We start from the raw sequence: 18229 nt of genomic DNA on the forward strand, positions 1-18229 counted from the left end.
ATGATCTAATAAGAATCTAAAAGTAATTAACTGGATCTTTTTTAGCCAACCAAAGCCTTATTAAAATACACATTTTTATCAGTATTCTAAGGGAGCTATAAATTGGGGCATTTTGAAAAACTGGGATCTAATCCAGTCCATGATCTGATCAGGGTTCAGTAGTAATAATAAATTGGGACTATTAAAACTGGGAATCATTCCAACATTTTATTTTACCCAAACCACAGGACCTAGAAAATTCCACTGCAAAAGATAGGAATATTCAGTGACGAGTAAAACCATGCTGAATTAATCATGTCTATGTAATCATGCCAAAACAGGGGTGTTTTCAACAGTTTAAATAGTGCCAAAGTTATTAAGTTCAGTAAATTATTAATTATTGAGATTGCTTGGCAAATTAAAGAAATCAACCTTCTGGTTTCTTTAATATATCTTTTTTGGAGTAGACAATAATGATAAAATCCTATAAATTCACTTGTTGCTATATATATTTAGGAGTGTTATATGTATATAGATTACAACCAAAATATAAATTCCAGAATGTAATACTTTCCTTTTCCTTCTTCGACTCTAATAAGCATCTTCATTTTTCAATATGAAGAAATGTTGGATAAACTCTAGTCTTATTCTGGTTTTCATTTCAATTTCCAGTAACATAAAAATCCTCCATAATTAAATAAAATGCTGAGAGGTTGGGAATAGATTTTCACCCACTTGAATTCTCAAACTATAAATGGTTTCTGAATGTTTTTATATCTCTAAGATGCATTTCGTTTATGTGGGGAACTTGCAGCTGCATAATTAAATCTTGGTTTGCCAAATATCAAAAACACATGTATTGATTTAAACTGAAGGGAACAGGCCACAAGCAGCTTAGCTGATAAGGCAAGGGAGAAGTCTCTGCAGTTCTTGGAAGGCTTCCCAAAAGGAAAGAAAACTAAGAACCTTGAATTCAGACACTGAAACCGATTAACTTTCCTAAATCTTAGCTTCACTCTCACTTAGACATTCCGTTCAGGCTAGTTGTTGAAAACAAGAGCCATATGTTTTCATATTTCTCAGTGCTGAAGCTGAAGAGTTTGGCTCTTTTTTTTTTTCCTTCCATCTCCTCATGTATCCTTCTAAGATTCTAGTAAGATCTACAAAAGCACTGTTTAATTAATACAACAAACGAGCTTCCTGCAAAATAAACTCTGATATGGCATAAGAGTAACAGAAGATTTTGGAGTACATAACTCACATTATTAAAATTTTTTTCTTTGTAATTTTAGTAGAAAACTTCATTTATTGAAGTTTTATTTCAGGGTCAGTAATATGGGACTTTAATGGAAGACAGTCTTTGGTGTCAGCGGAGATATTTTTCCCAGAATAAATTAATGATGAGGAAGGGGACATATTTTTCTTTTAACCAATCTCCACTGGATCTTTGAGACAGTATTAAGAATACAAGTATTTAGTTGGTATTTTACAGCTCAAGATTCTGATTAACTTCATTCTTTGCAAAAGTTTACAAACTTAGGTCTTGGAATTAAAGAACAACAATATATACTTACTGACATATTAAGACAATCTGTTGCTTTCACCTCATGATGCTAATTTCACACGTGCAATCTAAACGTGTGAAAAATGCTAATTTAATTTAGTTTGAAAAAATACTGGGAGAATTCATCTTTGAATATAATATTCAGTTCATATCTCTAGCAATGAGTATGGGCCTTTGGAGCTAATCTTTTATTATGGCTAATTTAACTGAAGCATGAACAAAACGATGAGTTTATTTAATGCAGGGCTCCATTGCATTAAACAAACCGGAAGGGGACACATCTTAAGCTCAGAAATCTCTTACATGAGATTAAGAAAATCCTCCCACACAATCTTAAGAAAGAAACTTGGGCATATACACTCAGGTAAGAATGGTATATGCCCTACCATAAACCAATGCCATGGTAAATTCAAGAAAGATTGCTCTAGAAAATTAAAAGTAAATGCTTCCATACTTAAGATATTTAGATATTTCTCATACTACAGTATCTGGAAAGAACCCTAGAGATCATCTAAGGACAAAGTAGCATTAAAGATACACAAGAAGATGTTAGGTGCTATGTTGGCTTAATGTACTTAATTACATAAGCTAACTTACACAGCTGTGTATTTTTATAATATTTTATTTATTTGATAAATATAATTAAGACAATAAAGGATTAGATCAGCAACTGAAATTTATAAAACTCTGATCTAGTCCAATATTTACATGATGAACTAATGCTTTCTAAATGTAGTCATTTCATTAGCTTCTCATTCAACAGTTCTAGTGTCAACAAACTCACTGCCTCACACTGCAGTCTAATTTTAAGGACTTTTCCCTTCCATTAAGCTGAAGACTACCTCTCTTAAAATAATGCTCCATTAGTATCTTCAAGAGACTGGCCGGGCGCAGTGGCTCACGCCTGTAATCCCAGCACTTTGGGAGGCCGAGGTGGGCGGATCATGATGTCAAGAGATTGAGACCATCCCGGCCAATATGGTGAAACCCCATCTCCACTAAAAGTGCAAAAAAATTAGCTGGGTGTGGTGGTACACGCTTTAGTCCCAGTTACTCAGGAAGCAGAGGCAGGAAGATCACTTGAACCTAGGAGGCAGAGGTTGCAGTGAGCTGAGATCACGCCATTGCACTCCAGCCTGGTGACAGAGTGAGACTCCATCCCAAAAACAGAGAGACAAATATATAAATAAGAAGATAAAATAAATAAGAAAATATTAAAGTAAATAATTTGTTTTCAATAAAATAAATGAATGGATGAATAAGCAAATAGACTGACAGTGTAGAATGGAATAAAATGGATGCAATAAAACAGATCTATTCTCTCTCCTATGTGACAGTTCTTCAAGCATGAGAAATCCACAAAGTCTTGACTCTAGAAGTTATGTATTCTCAGGTCTTTCAACATTTTTAATAAGACTTGGATTTAGTACCCCCATTCTCTGCGTGAAAGAGAGGCATAGGATACTCCAGGTGTGATCTGAGCAGTGTAAAATTAAAATTATAGTTGCTTCCTTTATTCTGTACATGAACTTCCAGTAATGTAGCTTAGGACCAGATTAAGTTTTTGGCAGGCATATCCACATGTTGACTCATGCTAAACTTATGCTCAACTAAAACCATCAGGCAAATTTTTCATATATTTGGTATTAAATCAAACCTTCCATATCCTGTGTATGTGTAGTTCATTTTTGGACCTAAATTCAAGACTTTACATTTGTTTCTATTAACTTTCTTTATGTTTAACTCAGTCCATTGTTCCTCATGATTGTGTCATCGGACATATTATCAACCCCTGAAGTTTTGTGGCATCCACAATCTGATCAACAGGTCACCATCACTAACGCCAGTGCTCTGCAGGCCAAGGTTAAAAATAAATTTCAAAGAAAAAAAAATATTCTGCAAGCTTATATTGATGGGATATTCATCAGTAATATTTGGGTACCATTCTCAAATAGCTAATAGTCTTTCTAGGGTTATGTCCTCTGATCTAGATTTCTCTGCATTGTCCACTGGAAATATGACACAATGCAAGTCTGACGTCTAGTAGGGTACCTTGCTCTTTGTGTAGGCTGGAGACTGTAAAAGGGTTTCTCAAACTCTGTACTATTGACATTTTGGGTTGGATGATTCATGTTGTGGGGGAGAGTGGCTGTCCTGTGCATTATAAGATTTTTAGCTACATTCCTAGCCTCTACCAGTAAAAGGCAATAACTGCCCACCCCTCTTTCCAAGTTATGACAATCAAAAATATCTCCAGACATAGCCAAATGCTCCTTGTGCTAAAATTGCCCCCTCCCATTGAGAACCAGTGTTCTAGACTCTGGATTTCTGCAATCAAATGTAGTAGCCCAACTCATTTTTTTAAGCTTTCTTGACTTTTTCAATTTGTGGACCTATAAATAAACTATCCATATATAACACCAAAATGGTTCCAGATCAGGAATTAGATATGTAGATAAATTAAAATGAGATACGAAAATCAGCAAAAAAATAGACAAATGGGGAGAGATAACATAAAACGCCAAAATTTAGAATTGAGGTTAGATTACTCCTGGGGTAAACAATTACAGGGAAATTATAACTTCAATAGGAATTACATGATTTAGGAGGTAACTTATAAAGACATTTGTCAAACAAACAAAAAAAAAAAAAAAAAAAAAAAAAAAGACATTTGTACCTGGATATTCATCCAAGTATTCTTTGGAACAGTGAAAAATGGAAACAGTCTGGGCATGGTGGCTCCCGCCTGTAATCCCAGCACTGGGGAGGCTGAGGTGGGCAGATCACTTGAGCCCAGGAACTCGAGACCGGCCTGTATAACGTAGTGAGAGACCTCGTCTCTATTTAAAAAAAAAAAAAAAGGAAAGAAAAAAAGAGAAAAATTGTAACAGACTAAATGTTTGAAAATGGAAAGTAAATGATTTATTCCATATTGACCTCATAGAATATTAGGCAGTGATCAACATGACATATTTTGAAAACATTAATAACACGGGGAAAATGTTCAACATATAACGCTATGAAAAGAGTAAGATGTTATAGGTGCAGGTTTTGAATATCAAGTGTTCAAAGAATATAGAGTTGTCCCTTGGTATTCATGGGGGATTAGCTAGTTCTAGGACACCCTGTGGATATTAGAATCTGTAAATGCTCAACTCCCTGATATAAAATGGAGTAATATTTGCATATAACTTATGTATATCCTCTCAGATACTTTAAATCATCTCTAGATTACTTATAATACCTATTATAGTGCCTACGCATCGCTTCATTTGCATAGATTCAATGTAGTACTTGGCACAGCAATTTAAATTTTGCTTTTGGGAAAATATTTCCAATCTGCGGTTGGTTGAATCCACAGATGTGGAACCCATGGATACAAAGCCAACTGTATAAGCATAGGAAAAAAGATTATAAAATATTAGTAGTGGTTATGGGATTATGGTAGAGTTATATATGGTTTTAATAGTCTTTATACTTTTTATGTTTCCAAAATGTTCTTAATGTACTGATATTGCTTTAGTAAGTTTTGCGTGCATGAGGGATGCTGAGGGCAAGTGATTCCCTTAGCTGTATGAGCACTGGTTAGAGTTTCTAATTTGTTTACAAAAGATTGTACCAGTAAGAAAAGATATTTCGGGGCAGGCACGGAGGCTCGCCTGTAATCCCAGCATTTTGGGAGGCTGAGGTGGGTGGATCATGAAGTGAAGAGAACGGGACCATCCTGGCCAACATGGTGAAACCCCATCTCTACTAAAAATACAAAATTTAGCCAGGTGTGGTGGCATGCACCTGTAGTATCAGCTATTTGGGAGGCTCAGGCAGGGAAATCGCTTGAACTAGGTAGGCGGAGGTTGCAGTGAGTCGAGATTGTGCCACTGCACTCCAGCCTGGTGACACAGAGAGACTTCATCTCAAAAACAAAAAACAAACAAAAAAAAAGAGAACAGAAAAGAAATTTCAGAGAAGGCACATGAGGAATGAGGACAATATTTGTACATTGTGCCACTCAGTCCTTTTGAGAAAAAAATCCTGTGTACCACTTTTCACTAAATAAGAATTGTTTTATGTTCTAACCAAATTCTGTTCCTCCAAGTCAGTGGTTCTCAGACTTTAGATTGCTGACAAATCACCTTGGGCTTGCATATGAAACACAGATTCCTGGGTTCCAACTCCCAAGGTTCTGATTCTGGGATGGGGTGCAGGAATCTTCATTTTTAACAAGGTCTTCTAATGATTCATTCTGATGCAATTGGTCCCTGGACCACATTTTGAGAAACTCTGCTATAAGAAATCATGTGGTTGAATTTGGAATCTTTTTCTGCCTCTACTTTGGATAACTGTCTCCTGGATATGCACTAAAGATAGCTGTCACAGACCTGCAGCAGTATGCTGGTAAACTAGGTCTTTGGAAAAACTGTGCTATAAATATACCCACCATAGCCAATTTCAAACTGCCAATGGCTTATCAACCAGCTTACAAAATTCTTGAAGGTTTAACAATTAGTTCCCATAAGCTGGTACAAGCTGGTTCCAGTTCTGTACAGTATATATTTAAGTGCATTAAATATTTTGAAAACGAGATATATGAATGTAAATCTATTATGATACCTATGACAGGATGAAATGAGTAAGCAATAGGATGGCTTGAATCACAGCAAAGCAACATATTTCAAATGTATTAGGAGAAAGTACAATAGCTTTTATCACTATTTCTTACTTTATTCTATTTTTTTCATTGACATATCATGAAGAGTGATACACTCACTGAGTTCTTTAAGAGTTGTGAATTGCTTTTCTATAGATGATGGAGGACTAAGGATCAGGACTCCAGGGTTAGGAGCAATGCCAGATGTTCAGCCTCCACCTCCACCATCCGTGGTTCTTAGCCCCTGAGTTGTTGAAATGCCCTTGGTCATTAATTCTGTAGCACCCAACCATAAAATCAACTCCTCAGCTTCTTCCTCTAGCACATGATTGAGACAATGTTGTCTCTAGGAAACCCCAATCAGATGTGTTTTATGTGTTCATGTGTGGGAAGTGGCCTAAGTAGAAGCTAATAGTGTAGTTCTTTCACTATTTTGACCAGACATATTTTAAGAAAATTGGATCTGAAGCCTATACAGCCAGCTGAAGTGAATTTACAGCTCGGCTTTTAAGAACAAGACTCCCTCAGGCACCTGCCTCCTAAAGGCAAAACCAGAAAGGAAATGAACTCTTGCTTAAAGACAACTCACCTTATTTTATGGGTTATCAATTTCCTAGCTGGCACACAGTTCCCCAGCTACTAAGAGATTTTTTTCCCCCGTCCCAAGCAAGTACTGAGCTACAAAAAATGTCAAGTCTGCATTCTAGCGAACAGTTCAGTTTCCTGAAGATGAGCCATGGGATGTAGCCTCAGTAGGAGAAGTTGAGGGAGCAGAAAAGATCTATGATGTAGGCTCCCCACATACAAGTCTTTGCCAATATATGCATTAAAATCTCAGCCTGGATTACATTTTACATTACAGGATTGCTGAATCTTAGCTTATGATGGAGAATATCTTTCGTGTCTTTGGGGTAGTTCTGTCAGGTGAATAGTCAACAACAATGTAAAACACTTGATTTCCTTTTAACTGCTCCAGTGACCTCAGAACTCAGCTTATCAACCTCTCAAAAATGAGAAAGGACTAAAGAGCTTCTTTTCCTTGCTATTGAAAAAGTCAGCCTCTCCATGGGAATAGACTACAAAATAGGGGTTAAAGGTTAACAGTAGAGACTCTTAGACCACTCCGTGCTAGAAAACACAATGAATAGATGTGAGTTTCTTAGTACATACACTAAAGTAAAATCAAAACAAGAATGGAGTCTTCAGAAACTGTAAGAACTAATGTAACTAATAAGCAAGTGAAAATTTGTATAAATCTGAGTGTATACATGATGAAGTCTGAATCAAATACTTAAAATTATATGCTGGTTTTGTCATAATCTCAGTCTTTCTCCAAGCTTCATTTAGTTGTGAAGGCAAAGAATTTTCAGGAGAAATATGAATATTCAATTACATGTTTGAAAATCAGACATTTACACATCCGCTTGCCAGAGTTAACACCAAAGATATGTGAAGGACCTCTTGTCCAAATGGAACATTAAGCTCCTCAAACAGGAGAATCCAGCTCTCACAAACTGGCATTATTCCAGCAAATGAAGCTGGCCCTTTAACAGATGGGCAACATACTCTTGAGCTTGCTGATAGCCTAATAAGAGACAGTGTCTTTTTAAAGAATGAAGGACATGCACTCCTCAAATTACAGGGCCTATAAGGATTGCGCAGAATAAAATTAAGAAGGTATACAACAGCTTGACCGAAATTAGGAACAGACTATGGGAACTGGATAGTTCTAAACATCAATATCCACATGACCTTTCTTTGAAAAAATAGAGAAAATATGCATTTTTATGGTCAAAACAGGTGGTAGTGTGTTATGGAATTACAGGCACTGATATAGTAAAAACATGAAGCTATTTCTTCTCAAAACAGAATAAAAATTTCCCAGAGAGGGAAGTAGGTTCTTTTTGTTTCAGATACCTTTCCTTCTGGATCAGTCAACCTCTATACTTCTTAAAATGAAATTTCTCCAGTTGACTATTGCAATATCCAAATTAAACACAGACCAAAGAGTAAAGAAAATGAAGAGCTCAGCACTTCTCACCTTTCACGCTCTTCTTTCATTTTCTCCAGCTCTTCCTCTCTCAGGCCACCATGCTTCAGAGCACCTTTCTGCTCAGCCTTTCCACCCTTATCCTCTTTCTTCTTTCCAAATCTAGTGAATATGAAGGAGAAGAAGGTTGTTAACAATAATCACATTGTTTTTGCGGTAAAGCTAAGATATTTATGGGATGAGCTCATTAAGTTACACTTCTTTATTCTAAGTAAGTCAAGATCATTTGGCATAAAATGGAACTAAAATAAGATAATGAAAGCAGAAAAATAATGCCGTTAGGAAATTTTCCATTTTCTTTCTTCTTCCTTTCCTTCCTTTCTTCCTTTCACTCATATTTATCATGTATCATGCACAATATCATGTGCTTTTACGAAAGTCTGAGAAAGAAACATCAGCTTGTTTTGTGATTCTTCTATTATTCAGGTTGCTTAGAGTTAGGACTTTTTTTATTTTTTTTGAGACGGAGTCTCACCCTGTTATCCAGACTGGGGTGCAGGTGGTGTGATCTTGGTTCACTGAAATCTCCGCCACTGGGGGCTCAAGTGATTCCCCTGCCTCAGCCTCCTGAGTAGCTGGGATTACAAGTGCACACCACCATGCCTGGCTAATTTTTGCATTTTTAGTAAAGACTGGGTTTCACCATGTTGACCAGACTGATCTTGAACTTCTGACCCCAAGTGATCCGCCCACCTTGGCATCCCAAAGTGCTAGGAATACCTCTAGGTGGCTAGAGGTAAGCCACCACGCCCAGCCAGGAATTTCTTTACAATGAGTATGTCAGTTCCTCCTGTGATGAGATACTGATTCCCTTTGTAGGTGTCGATAGAAGGTGGGGAAGGGAAGGGCCAGCCTAAGCACACATAATTGGAAAATTTTCCTTATTATTTAGACAAATATTCAAGACTAATTATAATGACCTATTAATGCAATAGAGAGCAAGAAACTAAAAGATTATCATTAATATATAAATAAAAGCTGACTAATCTCCTAAGCAGGCTTCCTGAGCCCTAGTGTCAACGGTACTTAAGGATAAACTCCTGGAATTATACAACAGTGCCACAAGAGACCTTATTGAACACCTCATTCAATGCTCTCATGTATGTTTATGTGAGAAGTTAATAGATAAGTACAACACTTAGATAAATAACTTTTGCTCAAAATGTCATTAAATATAGTAATGTTTGGGCAAAATATTCAACACAGTTGGGAGTCAGGGTAGAAATAATGCTTCAGGTGGTTGATGAGGGCAAAAATCTTGCCAAAAGCTTAAGGTATTAGGCTTTTTTTTTTTTTTTCTTTTTTTCCCATGTCCCATATGTTTTCTTCTAAATTTGCATGTTTGGGGATTTTTGAGATAAAAGCAGTGTTGTTTTTGAAGGGTAAAATTAACCTATTTCCCAGCCTACCTTGATCTTTATTACCACACCCTATAAGTTATTTTTGTTTCTGGTAGCTAAAATGGTTCACCTGTCCTGTAGTTCAGCAATATCTCACTATGCTTCCATCACAGTGGAATATGTTTGTTAAGAAAAAAATGTTAGTTGCAAGTAAATTCTGCAAGGTATTTTCTTCTTAGCAAGAACCGCCAATAACAGTCAAATCAATCAATTCTACAAATATTATAAATGCTTTGATTTAAAGTTCATAATCCTTCACTAAAGTTTCCAATAAGAAGGGGAGAAATAGCTGTGAAATTTATTTTATTAGCCAGAGAAAAGGATTACAAATTGCCTTATTTTGTAAAGTTTAGGTAGGCTCAGGAACAGCATTATAAAACAATCTTTAAAAAACCCCTCAAACTCCCACATTGTTAAGACAAGGAAATTGAGACTCAGAGGAGTTAACTGCTTTCTATTTATTAACACACTGAATTCCTTTTCATTTTGCAATAAAGTAACGTACTTATCAGTAGTGGCAGTAGTGGAGGTGGCGAGAGAGTAAGGGGAAAGACTGGATTTGGTGACTTTCCAAGCCTTTGTTTTCCTTTCTGCAGCAGCCTTTGTGGGGATCATTTCACAGCCACTCTTACTTTCACTGAGATATAGAAAGAGGAGTTGGGGAGGTTTATCTTCCCATTAGCTATTTTTGTGAGAAGAGTCACAAACCCTGAATGCCTAAAATTACCACTTTGCATTCTAGAGTTTCAAATACGCACTGCATTCCAGGCCTCCCATTATCTGTTACCTCAGAAATTTGAGAATTGGCCATTCTGGGCTAGGTGCCTTAAGGAAATTGCTTAGAGGTCAACCTTACTTTATATAAAAGATATTTTCCTAAAAATTTCTGTGCAAACATATGGTTTTAATCAATAAAATCTTATTTTACATGTACCTAGGAAGCCTGTTTAAAGAATCTTATGATGGATCTTTTTTGTAAAGTGGAAAAATCACCTTTCAACATACCCTTTATGTAAATTTAGATGTTCATGAATTATAAGTTTGCTTAAAACACCTGTTCATTTTTCTGTTCATTTTTATAGAGGTCATATGAAACAGACTCATGGATATTCTTTCTTCTCTCCTTACTCTCTTTCTCGCTCTCTTTTTTCTTTCAAAAAATATTTATCAGGTATCTACTAGGTGTCAGAAATTACAAGCAATTGCTTAAGATTAATATGTTGGCATACAAAAACCACACACTATCCTCATGAAATTTACATTCTAACAGAGGAAACAGTTATAAAACAAGTATAGATCTATAATTGTTAGTTGTGATAAGTGCTATGAAAGATGTTAGAAGACACAATAATAGGGAATTGATTGATTGGGAAATGCCTCAGTGAAAAAATAGATTTAAGCTGAGAATATAAGAATGAGAAGGTCCAGACAAGTGAAGAGCAGGAGAAAAGTCTTGAGGGTGAAGGAAGCAGCAAATGCAAAGGGCATGTGTGGGGAAGGCTTGGCGCATTCAAAGCAGTGAAAGAAGGCCAGAAGCTGGGAGATGAGAGAGGAAACTCCGCCAGGATGCAGATGGAAAAGCCAACAGGCACAGGCGTGAGAGAAGCTTTGATTTAATCTAAGAGTGATGGGAGGTCATTGCTTAGTCATTCAAGGTGCAGAGAAGCTAGGTGAGGAAACCAGGAGACAGGGTTAGTGGAGGAGAAACGGCAGAGGAACCATGTGTTTTGAGTAGGAGTGATACAATGTGATGAATATATATATTTGAAACAGAATCTAGCTCTGTCACCAGGCTGGAGTGCAGTGGCACAATCTTGGCTCATGACAACCTCTGCCTCCCAGGTTTAAGAGATTCTCCTTCTTCAGCCTCCTGAGTAGCTGGGATTACAGGCATGCACTGCCACATCTAGCTAAGTTTTGTATTTTTAGTAGAGATGGGGTTTCACATGTTGGCCAGGATGGTCTCGATCTCCTGACCATTCTGGCCAACATGTGAAACCCTCCCAAAGTGCTGGGATTACAGGCGTGAACCAGTCACTGTGTCTGGCCGTGATGAATATTTTTAAAAGACCGCCCTGGTGCTGATATAAAAAGCAGCAAGTAAAAGCAGTAACATAATTAAAAACAATAATTTAACTGATTGGGGACTCCTGCAGGAGTGGGTGCAAGATGACAGTGGCTCGGACTAGAGAAGTGTCCACTAAGAAGAGAAAATAGTGATTTGAAAATGGTGAGTCAATGAAGAGGTATCAAAAATTCAATTTAAAACATGATTCTTGTAATATATCTTTGGGAAATTCCAGTAAATGGGTCCAGGCCCAAGTCCTGAGAAACTGTAACACTTAAAGGTCAGAGACGGGAATAGAGGTGGGGATTGGGGAGAAGGGCAGGTAGACAACAGAGAGAGAAAAAACAAGAGAGAAATAAAGAGAATGTGGTTGCAAAAGAATTTAAAGAGTGCTGGAAGAAGACGGACAAGGTCAACAGATGGGAATGCTGCTGAGACGCCCAATGAGGTGAGGACTGAAAGGCATTCATTAGATTTGGCAATATACAGTCATTCATAGCCTTGGCAAGGGTCAGCGGAGTAGTGTGAGCAGAAGTCATGTAGGCATGCTCTGAAGAGTGAATGGTGGGTAACTATAAGTGTTTATATGACCATTACAGACTGGGTAATGGTTGGCTGGGAGGGAGGTAGCTGCAGGTGCAGTCAGTCGAGTACTGAAGAAGGAGGTTTTCAATTTGGCTTACAGCACAGAACGTTTTCGTTGCTGCTAGGAAAAGAGAGTGAGAAGTCAGAGATGGGGGACAGAGAAGAGTAAATTCTTTTCCCTCTTTATTAAGGTAAAATATACATAAAGTACAATTTACAATTTTAGCTATTTTTTGGGGTACACTTCAGTGGCATTAGGCACATTCATATTGAGAAACCATAACACTATTCATGTCCAGAAATTTTCATGATCTCAAATGGAAACTGAGTACCCACCCTACAGTAACTCCCTGCTCCCTCTTTCCTCTGGCGCCTGGTAACTGCTATTTGACTTTCTGTCTCTATGAATTTGACTACTCTATATGAAATTCATGTAAGTGGAATTAAAGAAAATTTATTCTTTCATGTCTGGCTTAATTCACTTAGAAGAAGGTCCTCAGGACTCATGTATGTTGCAGTACGTGTCAGAATTTCCTTCCCTTTTAAGGCTGAATAATATTCCATTGCACGTTTATAACCATATTTTGTTTACCCACTGATCCACTGATGGAAATTTGGGGTTGTCTCCATCTTTTGGCTCTTGTGAATGAACAATGGCAGAGGAGATGAAAGTTCTTGATAAGGGAGGAGGATAGAGATGGCATCTTTGGAGAGATTAGCCTCAGATGGAAGGAGACTCAGAAAGAGCAGCAGCCTAGGAGAGGAAACTAGCTTGTTTAAGGAGTTGGTAAAGGGGAAGTAGAGGAATTCCAAGGCAATTAATTTATCAGTGAATGTGGTCCAGCATGTATAAGAAAAATGGTTTCTATCCATAAATGAGATCTTTTAGTAGAATTTAAGAAATCAAAGATCAAATTACACAAGGTAGACAAGAACCTCACAAAGGGCTATAGAAAAACAGCCCCCACAGACCTCCCTAATGTTGTTATATTGCCTAGGTAGGGAGACTGTGAACAGCCATCTGGAAAAGTGGAATTTGATAATGGTTCGCTCATTCATTCATTCATTACTGAGTGGCCAGTACACATCAGAACAGCCTACGCAAACGAAATTGACGCATTAATATCAATTGTCAGATAAATATCTAACCCCTCAAATTAAGTCCCTAGAATCCGTTTTCTATATAATAAAGATTTTAATATTATTCTTAGTAGTTTTCTTCCAAATATTTTCTTCTGTTTCTATTTCTTTCCTTGGGTTTTCTAAGTAATAATGACATTCAAATTCCTCCTAGACTCCAATACATACTCTGACGAATGATTCAAATTTATAATATGTATAGCTCGACTTCTGGCATTTTTCCTGTCTACTCTGTCATTTAATTCACTTAAAGTGGCTAAATTCTGTCTATGGACAACCTTTTTCCCACATCACACTGGGCAGTTTATTATTACTATCGACCTTTCTACATCCACTTAGTGCACACACTATACAAAAGTGATCCTGAGCAACGAATGGCCCGTGAGAACTAAAAAGTCAGTCAAGGAAAAAGTTCATTCATTCCTGTTTCAAATGTCTGCTATGAAGCCAAAGAGAGCTGAACACTTTGAAACAAAGTCTGTATATCGCCTTCTCCAATCAGGAAATGTCTCTGGGTGTCAATGACGCATTTGGGAAAAAAACTACAAACTCTATTCATTGCTAACATTAAAGTTGGACATCCATGGCACAATGTCACATGTGAAAACCTACAAAATTCACAGTCATAGTATTTTTTGGATTTGGAGAATGGGTTGTCCACTCTGCAACTAGGTGTCTTACAAACTAGGCATGATAATTCCTTACCATTTTATAAATTATACAGTTTGAAAGAGCTCAAGCAAAATATGGGGATAGAGAAATTCATAGGCCCTTTACTATTATTTCCATAGTTGATTCTGAAATCCACCCTATAAAAGGTTTCTGTTGTCTGATGTATTCTAAATTGGGTTCTGAATTAGCATATGCATATACTGATGAAATTAACTTCCATGTATTGTAATCTCACATGGTTTTGTGCACTGCAGCTTTTGATTCTCTCTAAAATTTGTGTCACAAAGGTCTTTCCTTGTTTATCTCACATGGTTCCATTGTACTTGAGACTTAATGAGTGATAAAAATTCAGTGAAAATTGACCAATTAGAATTCCCATACCAAACCCCTTTTGGGGATACCTAAGGGCATTACTCACTTTATGTTAATATTATTGATAGAATAATAAAGAGATTTGTGTTTGTTGCAAATCAATCTCAATTAAGACGGAAAAATACTCTAATTCTATTTCTGGTCCCTCACACTGCCTTGGCTATGCCTGTAGCTTTTAAGGAGGGAGGCAAAATGCTATAAAACCCAGGATGCTTTTCACAACAGTAGGGCTGTGTTTTAAACTCTAAGCCTATTCCGTGGCATGCAAAAGTAGACAGGGATTTGCCTTGTAGGATGTGTACACAAGTAGAGACTGAGTCAGCTGATGCTTTAATAATGAAAGACAAACTCAATATTAAAAATCTTCCTAATTGATCCTAACTGGGTCAGGCAGTTGAAACCCTGAAATTAAGTTTTCTAATTAAAATTTTAAATGTTGATATGTTGTTTAGACATTTATCTTGGGTATGTTTATACGTTTCCAAGATGATGACAAGCTATATGAAAACAACAAACCTGTTTAATCTCACTGATATCTGTATCTGCTACTTCCTTTAAGGTCAACCTTTTTATCCAGCCAAGCTTTAGCAGCTACTTTTCTCTGGGTTGTCACTCATTCCTAGAATGTGGCTCTGAAATTGGTGGTCATGGCATTTTTTCATTCTGAATCAGGGAATCTTCAGATCTCAAATATGTTGGTGTTTATTTTTAGGATTAAAAAGCAGGGAGGTCTTATAACATTCTATGACTTCTGTCTAAGTGGATAAAACATCTGCTAGGGAGAGCCTTAAGCAGCTCTCTGGCTAAATTCAGCTGCTGGGAATCCTTGAACTAATTTGCTTTCCCCATACTGAAGGGCTAGGAAATGCAGTGGATTTAGAAATATCGGATACATTAAAAATAATTCTAGAGGGTCCAGAAAGTAAAGCAGAACACATATCACCAATAACCAATATTTTAAAAACCAACCAAACAAAACAGAGAGCCTCTGAAGGGATGATCTGTAAGAACAGTTGAGAGATTTGTTAGACACTGGATATTGCTTTTGCTGAGCATTTTTGTAGCAAATAAAAACTGTGCTCTGAGATTATTAAAGCAGCACTCTGTCAGGAAAAAAAGAGGGAAACTTATGAAAAAGAGGCCAGAAATTAAAATTAAATAAAAATAAGCGTGAATGAGTGAGCAAGAAAGATAAAGATACTAATAAGGTATGATTTTCAGATCCACACAGGGACTCTAAAAAGCTTATTAACTGTCACTGAGCTTTAAGTTATTCTACCCCTCTGCTTTCCAGAAGAAGAAATACTCTTCAGGAGCGCAGTGAACTTTGATTAATTGCTTTTATACGCTCTCACTGGCTTCAAAACACGGTAGTCAAGAGCTTTAGTGATTCAGATGAAATGCTCAGGATTGCTGGGAGAGACATTTAACAGGACCATTAAAGAAACAGATCTTTCTGCATTTTTGTGTTTTCTTAATAGTTAAACAAGCTTTTCTTTTTATTAAATGTTTACTTATTTCAAAGCAGTAGAATGTATGTCTTCTTCCTTGTTATGATTATCATTTTTAAGTGGCTCTTCGGGCTTTTCTGAAGGATGGTTGGGTAAATAGACACAACTGATGGCCTGTGCATAAAGCCGTAACACTGACTCAGACAGATCACATGGCTGGAATTCAGACTTCAGTCAACAGCCAGATTGTGCCTTTGCATTTGTGTGCCCACAACATGCCCTTCCTCCTCTTTCCTTCTCTTTCTCTACCTCCTTTGACCCAGAAACCCAAAAACTAGGAAAGGAAAGAGTGTTTTGAGACCAAATCATACTTAACTGCTAAACTTTCTATCAATGGTGGGAGGTTCCCCATTTGCCTTGCCCTTCCCAGGCCCAGTTGGCCCAGGCTTGCTCCACGCTGGCCACATATTCATCCTGCAGAAGGAAATGGTCCCCACAGGAAACAGCTCTAAAGTTACCATTCACAGGCAAATGGAGTCATCTCAGCAACCTGCCCAGAAAGGAAAAAACTGACTCATGTCAAAGAAAATAAATCCAACAAGGGCCACTTCTGTGGAAGCTGGAGGCCTCATCTGCAGTCTCTAATAAAATGTCAAATACAACTTACATTCTGCATGCTACAGCACAAATGAACATACGTGCAATTTATATATACTCCATGATCACAACGAACAGATGATGGTGCCTACCTTGCTGTGCAAGAAGAACACGTGGACAACATGAAGAAATGACTTTTTGTTTTTGTTTTTGTTTTTTTACAATTACCTTGCCAAGGACCACTTTAGAGGGAATCCTAAATCCTATTGTTCCATCTTCAGATGTTAAGAGAAACAGGGCACATTTTCTATGGAATTCATCTGCACTAAACAAGAATAAAATGAGTGAGCTCCAGACCCAGTCTAATGGGAGTAAAACTTATCTTTATAACTCTGATTAAACAAAAAAAAATTATCACTTCTTTGATGCCCAAATTAGCATCTTTTCTCTAGCATACTGAATTAATTAGCTGAGTGACAAAAGAATTAGTCCATGTAGGATCAAAGCTAAAATCATATTTATCTGAAATTTAAAATTAAGGACACACAGCATTAACCCTCTACAGCTCATGTAATATTCTTTTATGTTCTCTATATTCCAAACCTGCTGCACATCACATAAAGTATAACTAGGTTTTTTTTTCATATTCTTCTTCTTCTAATATATAAAGTTTTCCCTGAAAAGACAATTAGAACATCACAGAATTATTTTACCCCTGGGGGTAAGAAACTTTACCATTGTGCCATAAAAATCTTAAATTATGTAGCTTTTTTTTTTGTCAAGCATTTATTGTATAAATACAAAAGAAGAAAAACAATTAATGCATGGTAGAGCTGGTAAGAGAGGCTTGAACAATAAAAAGAGTTATTATATTAATTCTTAATAAGCCATATTAATTTTGAAACCATTATTAAAAGGCAAAAGCTCTCAACTTTGGTTTTAAAAAAGTGTGTTTTGTTTTTCATCAATGTAAAAGCAATTTTGAATAAGGGAGATTTTTAAGGGTTAATTTCTGAGATGTCTCAATTTAATAGAACTCAAATTTATTCCTAGAATGAAATTTAAACCCAAAGCTATCATTAAAGATGATTAATCTGCAAGAAGTCTTCTATAAAAGCATGATGTCTATCTCATACTTAGACCTTTCATTTCAGAGTTTCAGAAATTATGGCCTCCTTAATCTAAAGTATCAAATAAATATATGTGTGAAGTTGTTTCTGTGCTCTCTCAAGTTTTGACACTTTAGATTGTATTCTAACCTTAAAAGAATGTTAAATAATATGCCAGGAATGGTGTCTCATGCCTGTAATCTCAGCACATTGGGAGGCCAAGATGGGTGGATCACCTGAGGTCAGGAGTTCAAGACCAGCCTGGCCAACATGGTGAAACCCCGTTTCTACTAAAAATACAAAAGTTAGTCGGGTACGGTGGTATGCGCCTGTAATCCCAGCTACTTGAGAGGCTGAGGCCGGAGAATTGCCTGAACCCAGGAGGTGGAGGTTGCAGTGAGCCGAGATCGTGTCATTGCACTCCAGCCGGGGTGACAAGAACAAAGCTCTGTCTCAAAAACAACAACAATAATAATAATAATACCTCCATCTGTATATATCCTTTCATAGAAGAGTTCTTTTGAAACAAGAGGTAATTGGAAAATATGAACCCTAACTTAGTTTATAAGGCAAGGCTCAGATTTCGGTATTTTG

The 18229-nt window shown here is 36.9% G+C and overlaps 1 protein-coding gene across 2 annotated transcripts in view; it reads right to left on the reverse strand.

Annotated features, from left to right (window-relative positions):
* PARD3B (par-3 family cell polarity regulator beta) overlaps window positions 1-18229 on the reverse strand; it is a 1108767-nt gene that overhangs the window by 237887 nt on the left and 852651 nt on the right. For both annotated transcript variants that reach the window (XM_032277671.1, XM_032277670.1), the window contains one exon: window positions 8233-8343. In XM_032277671.1, coding sequence (XP_032133562.1) covers window positions 8233-8343 — 111 coding nt within the window. The remainder of the gene's footprint in view (window positions 1-8232; window positions 8344-18229) is intronic.

Source organism: Sapajus apella, unplaced genomic scaffold (assembly GCF_009761245.1).
Source record: "Sapajus apella isolate SASKATOON/1434 unplaced genomic scaffold, GSC_monkey_1.0 scaffold10, whole genome shotgun sequence".
Lineage (NCBI taxonomy): Eukaryota > Metazoa > Chordata > Mammalia > Primates > Cebidae > Sapajus > Sapajus apella.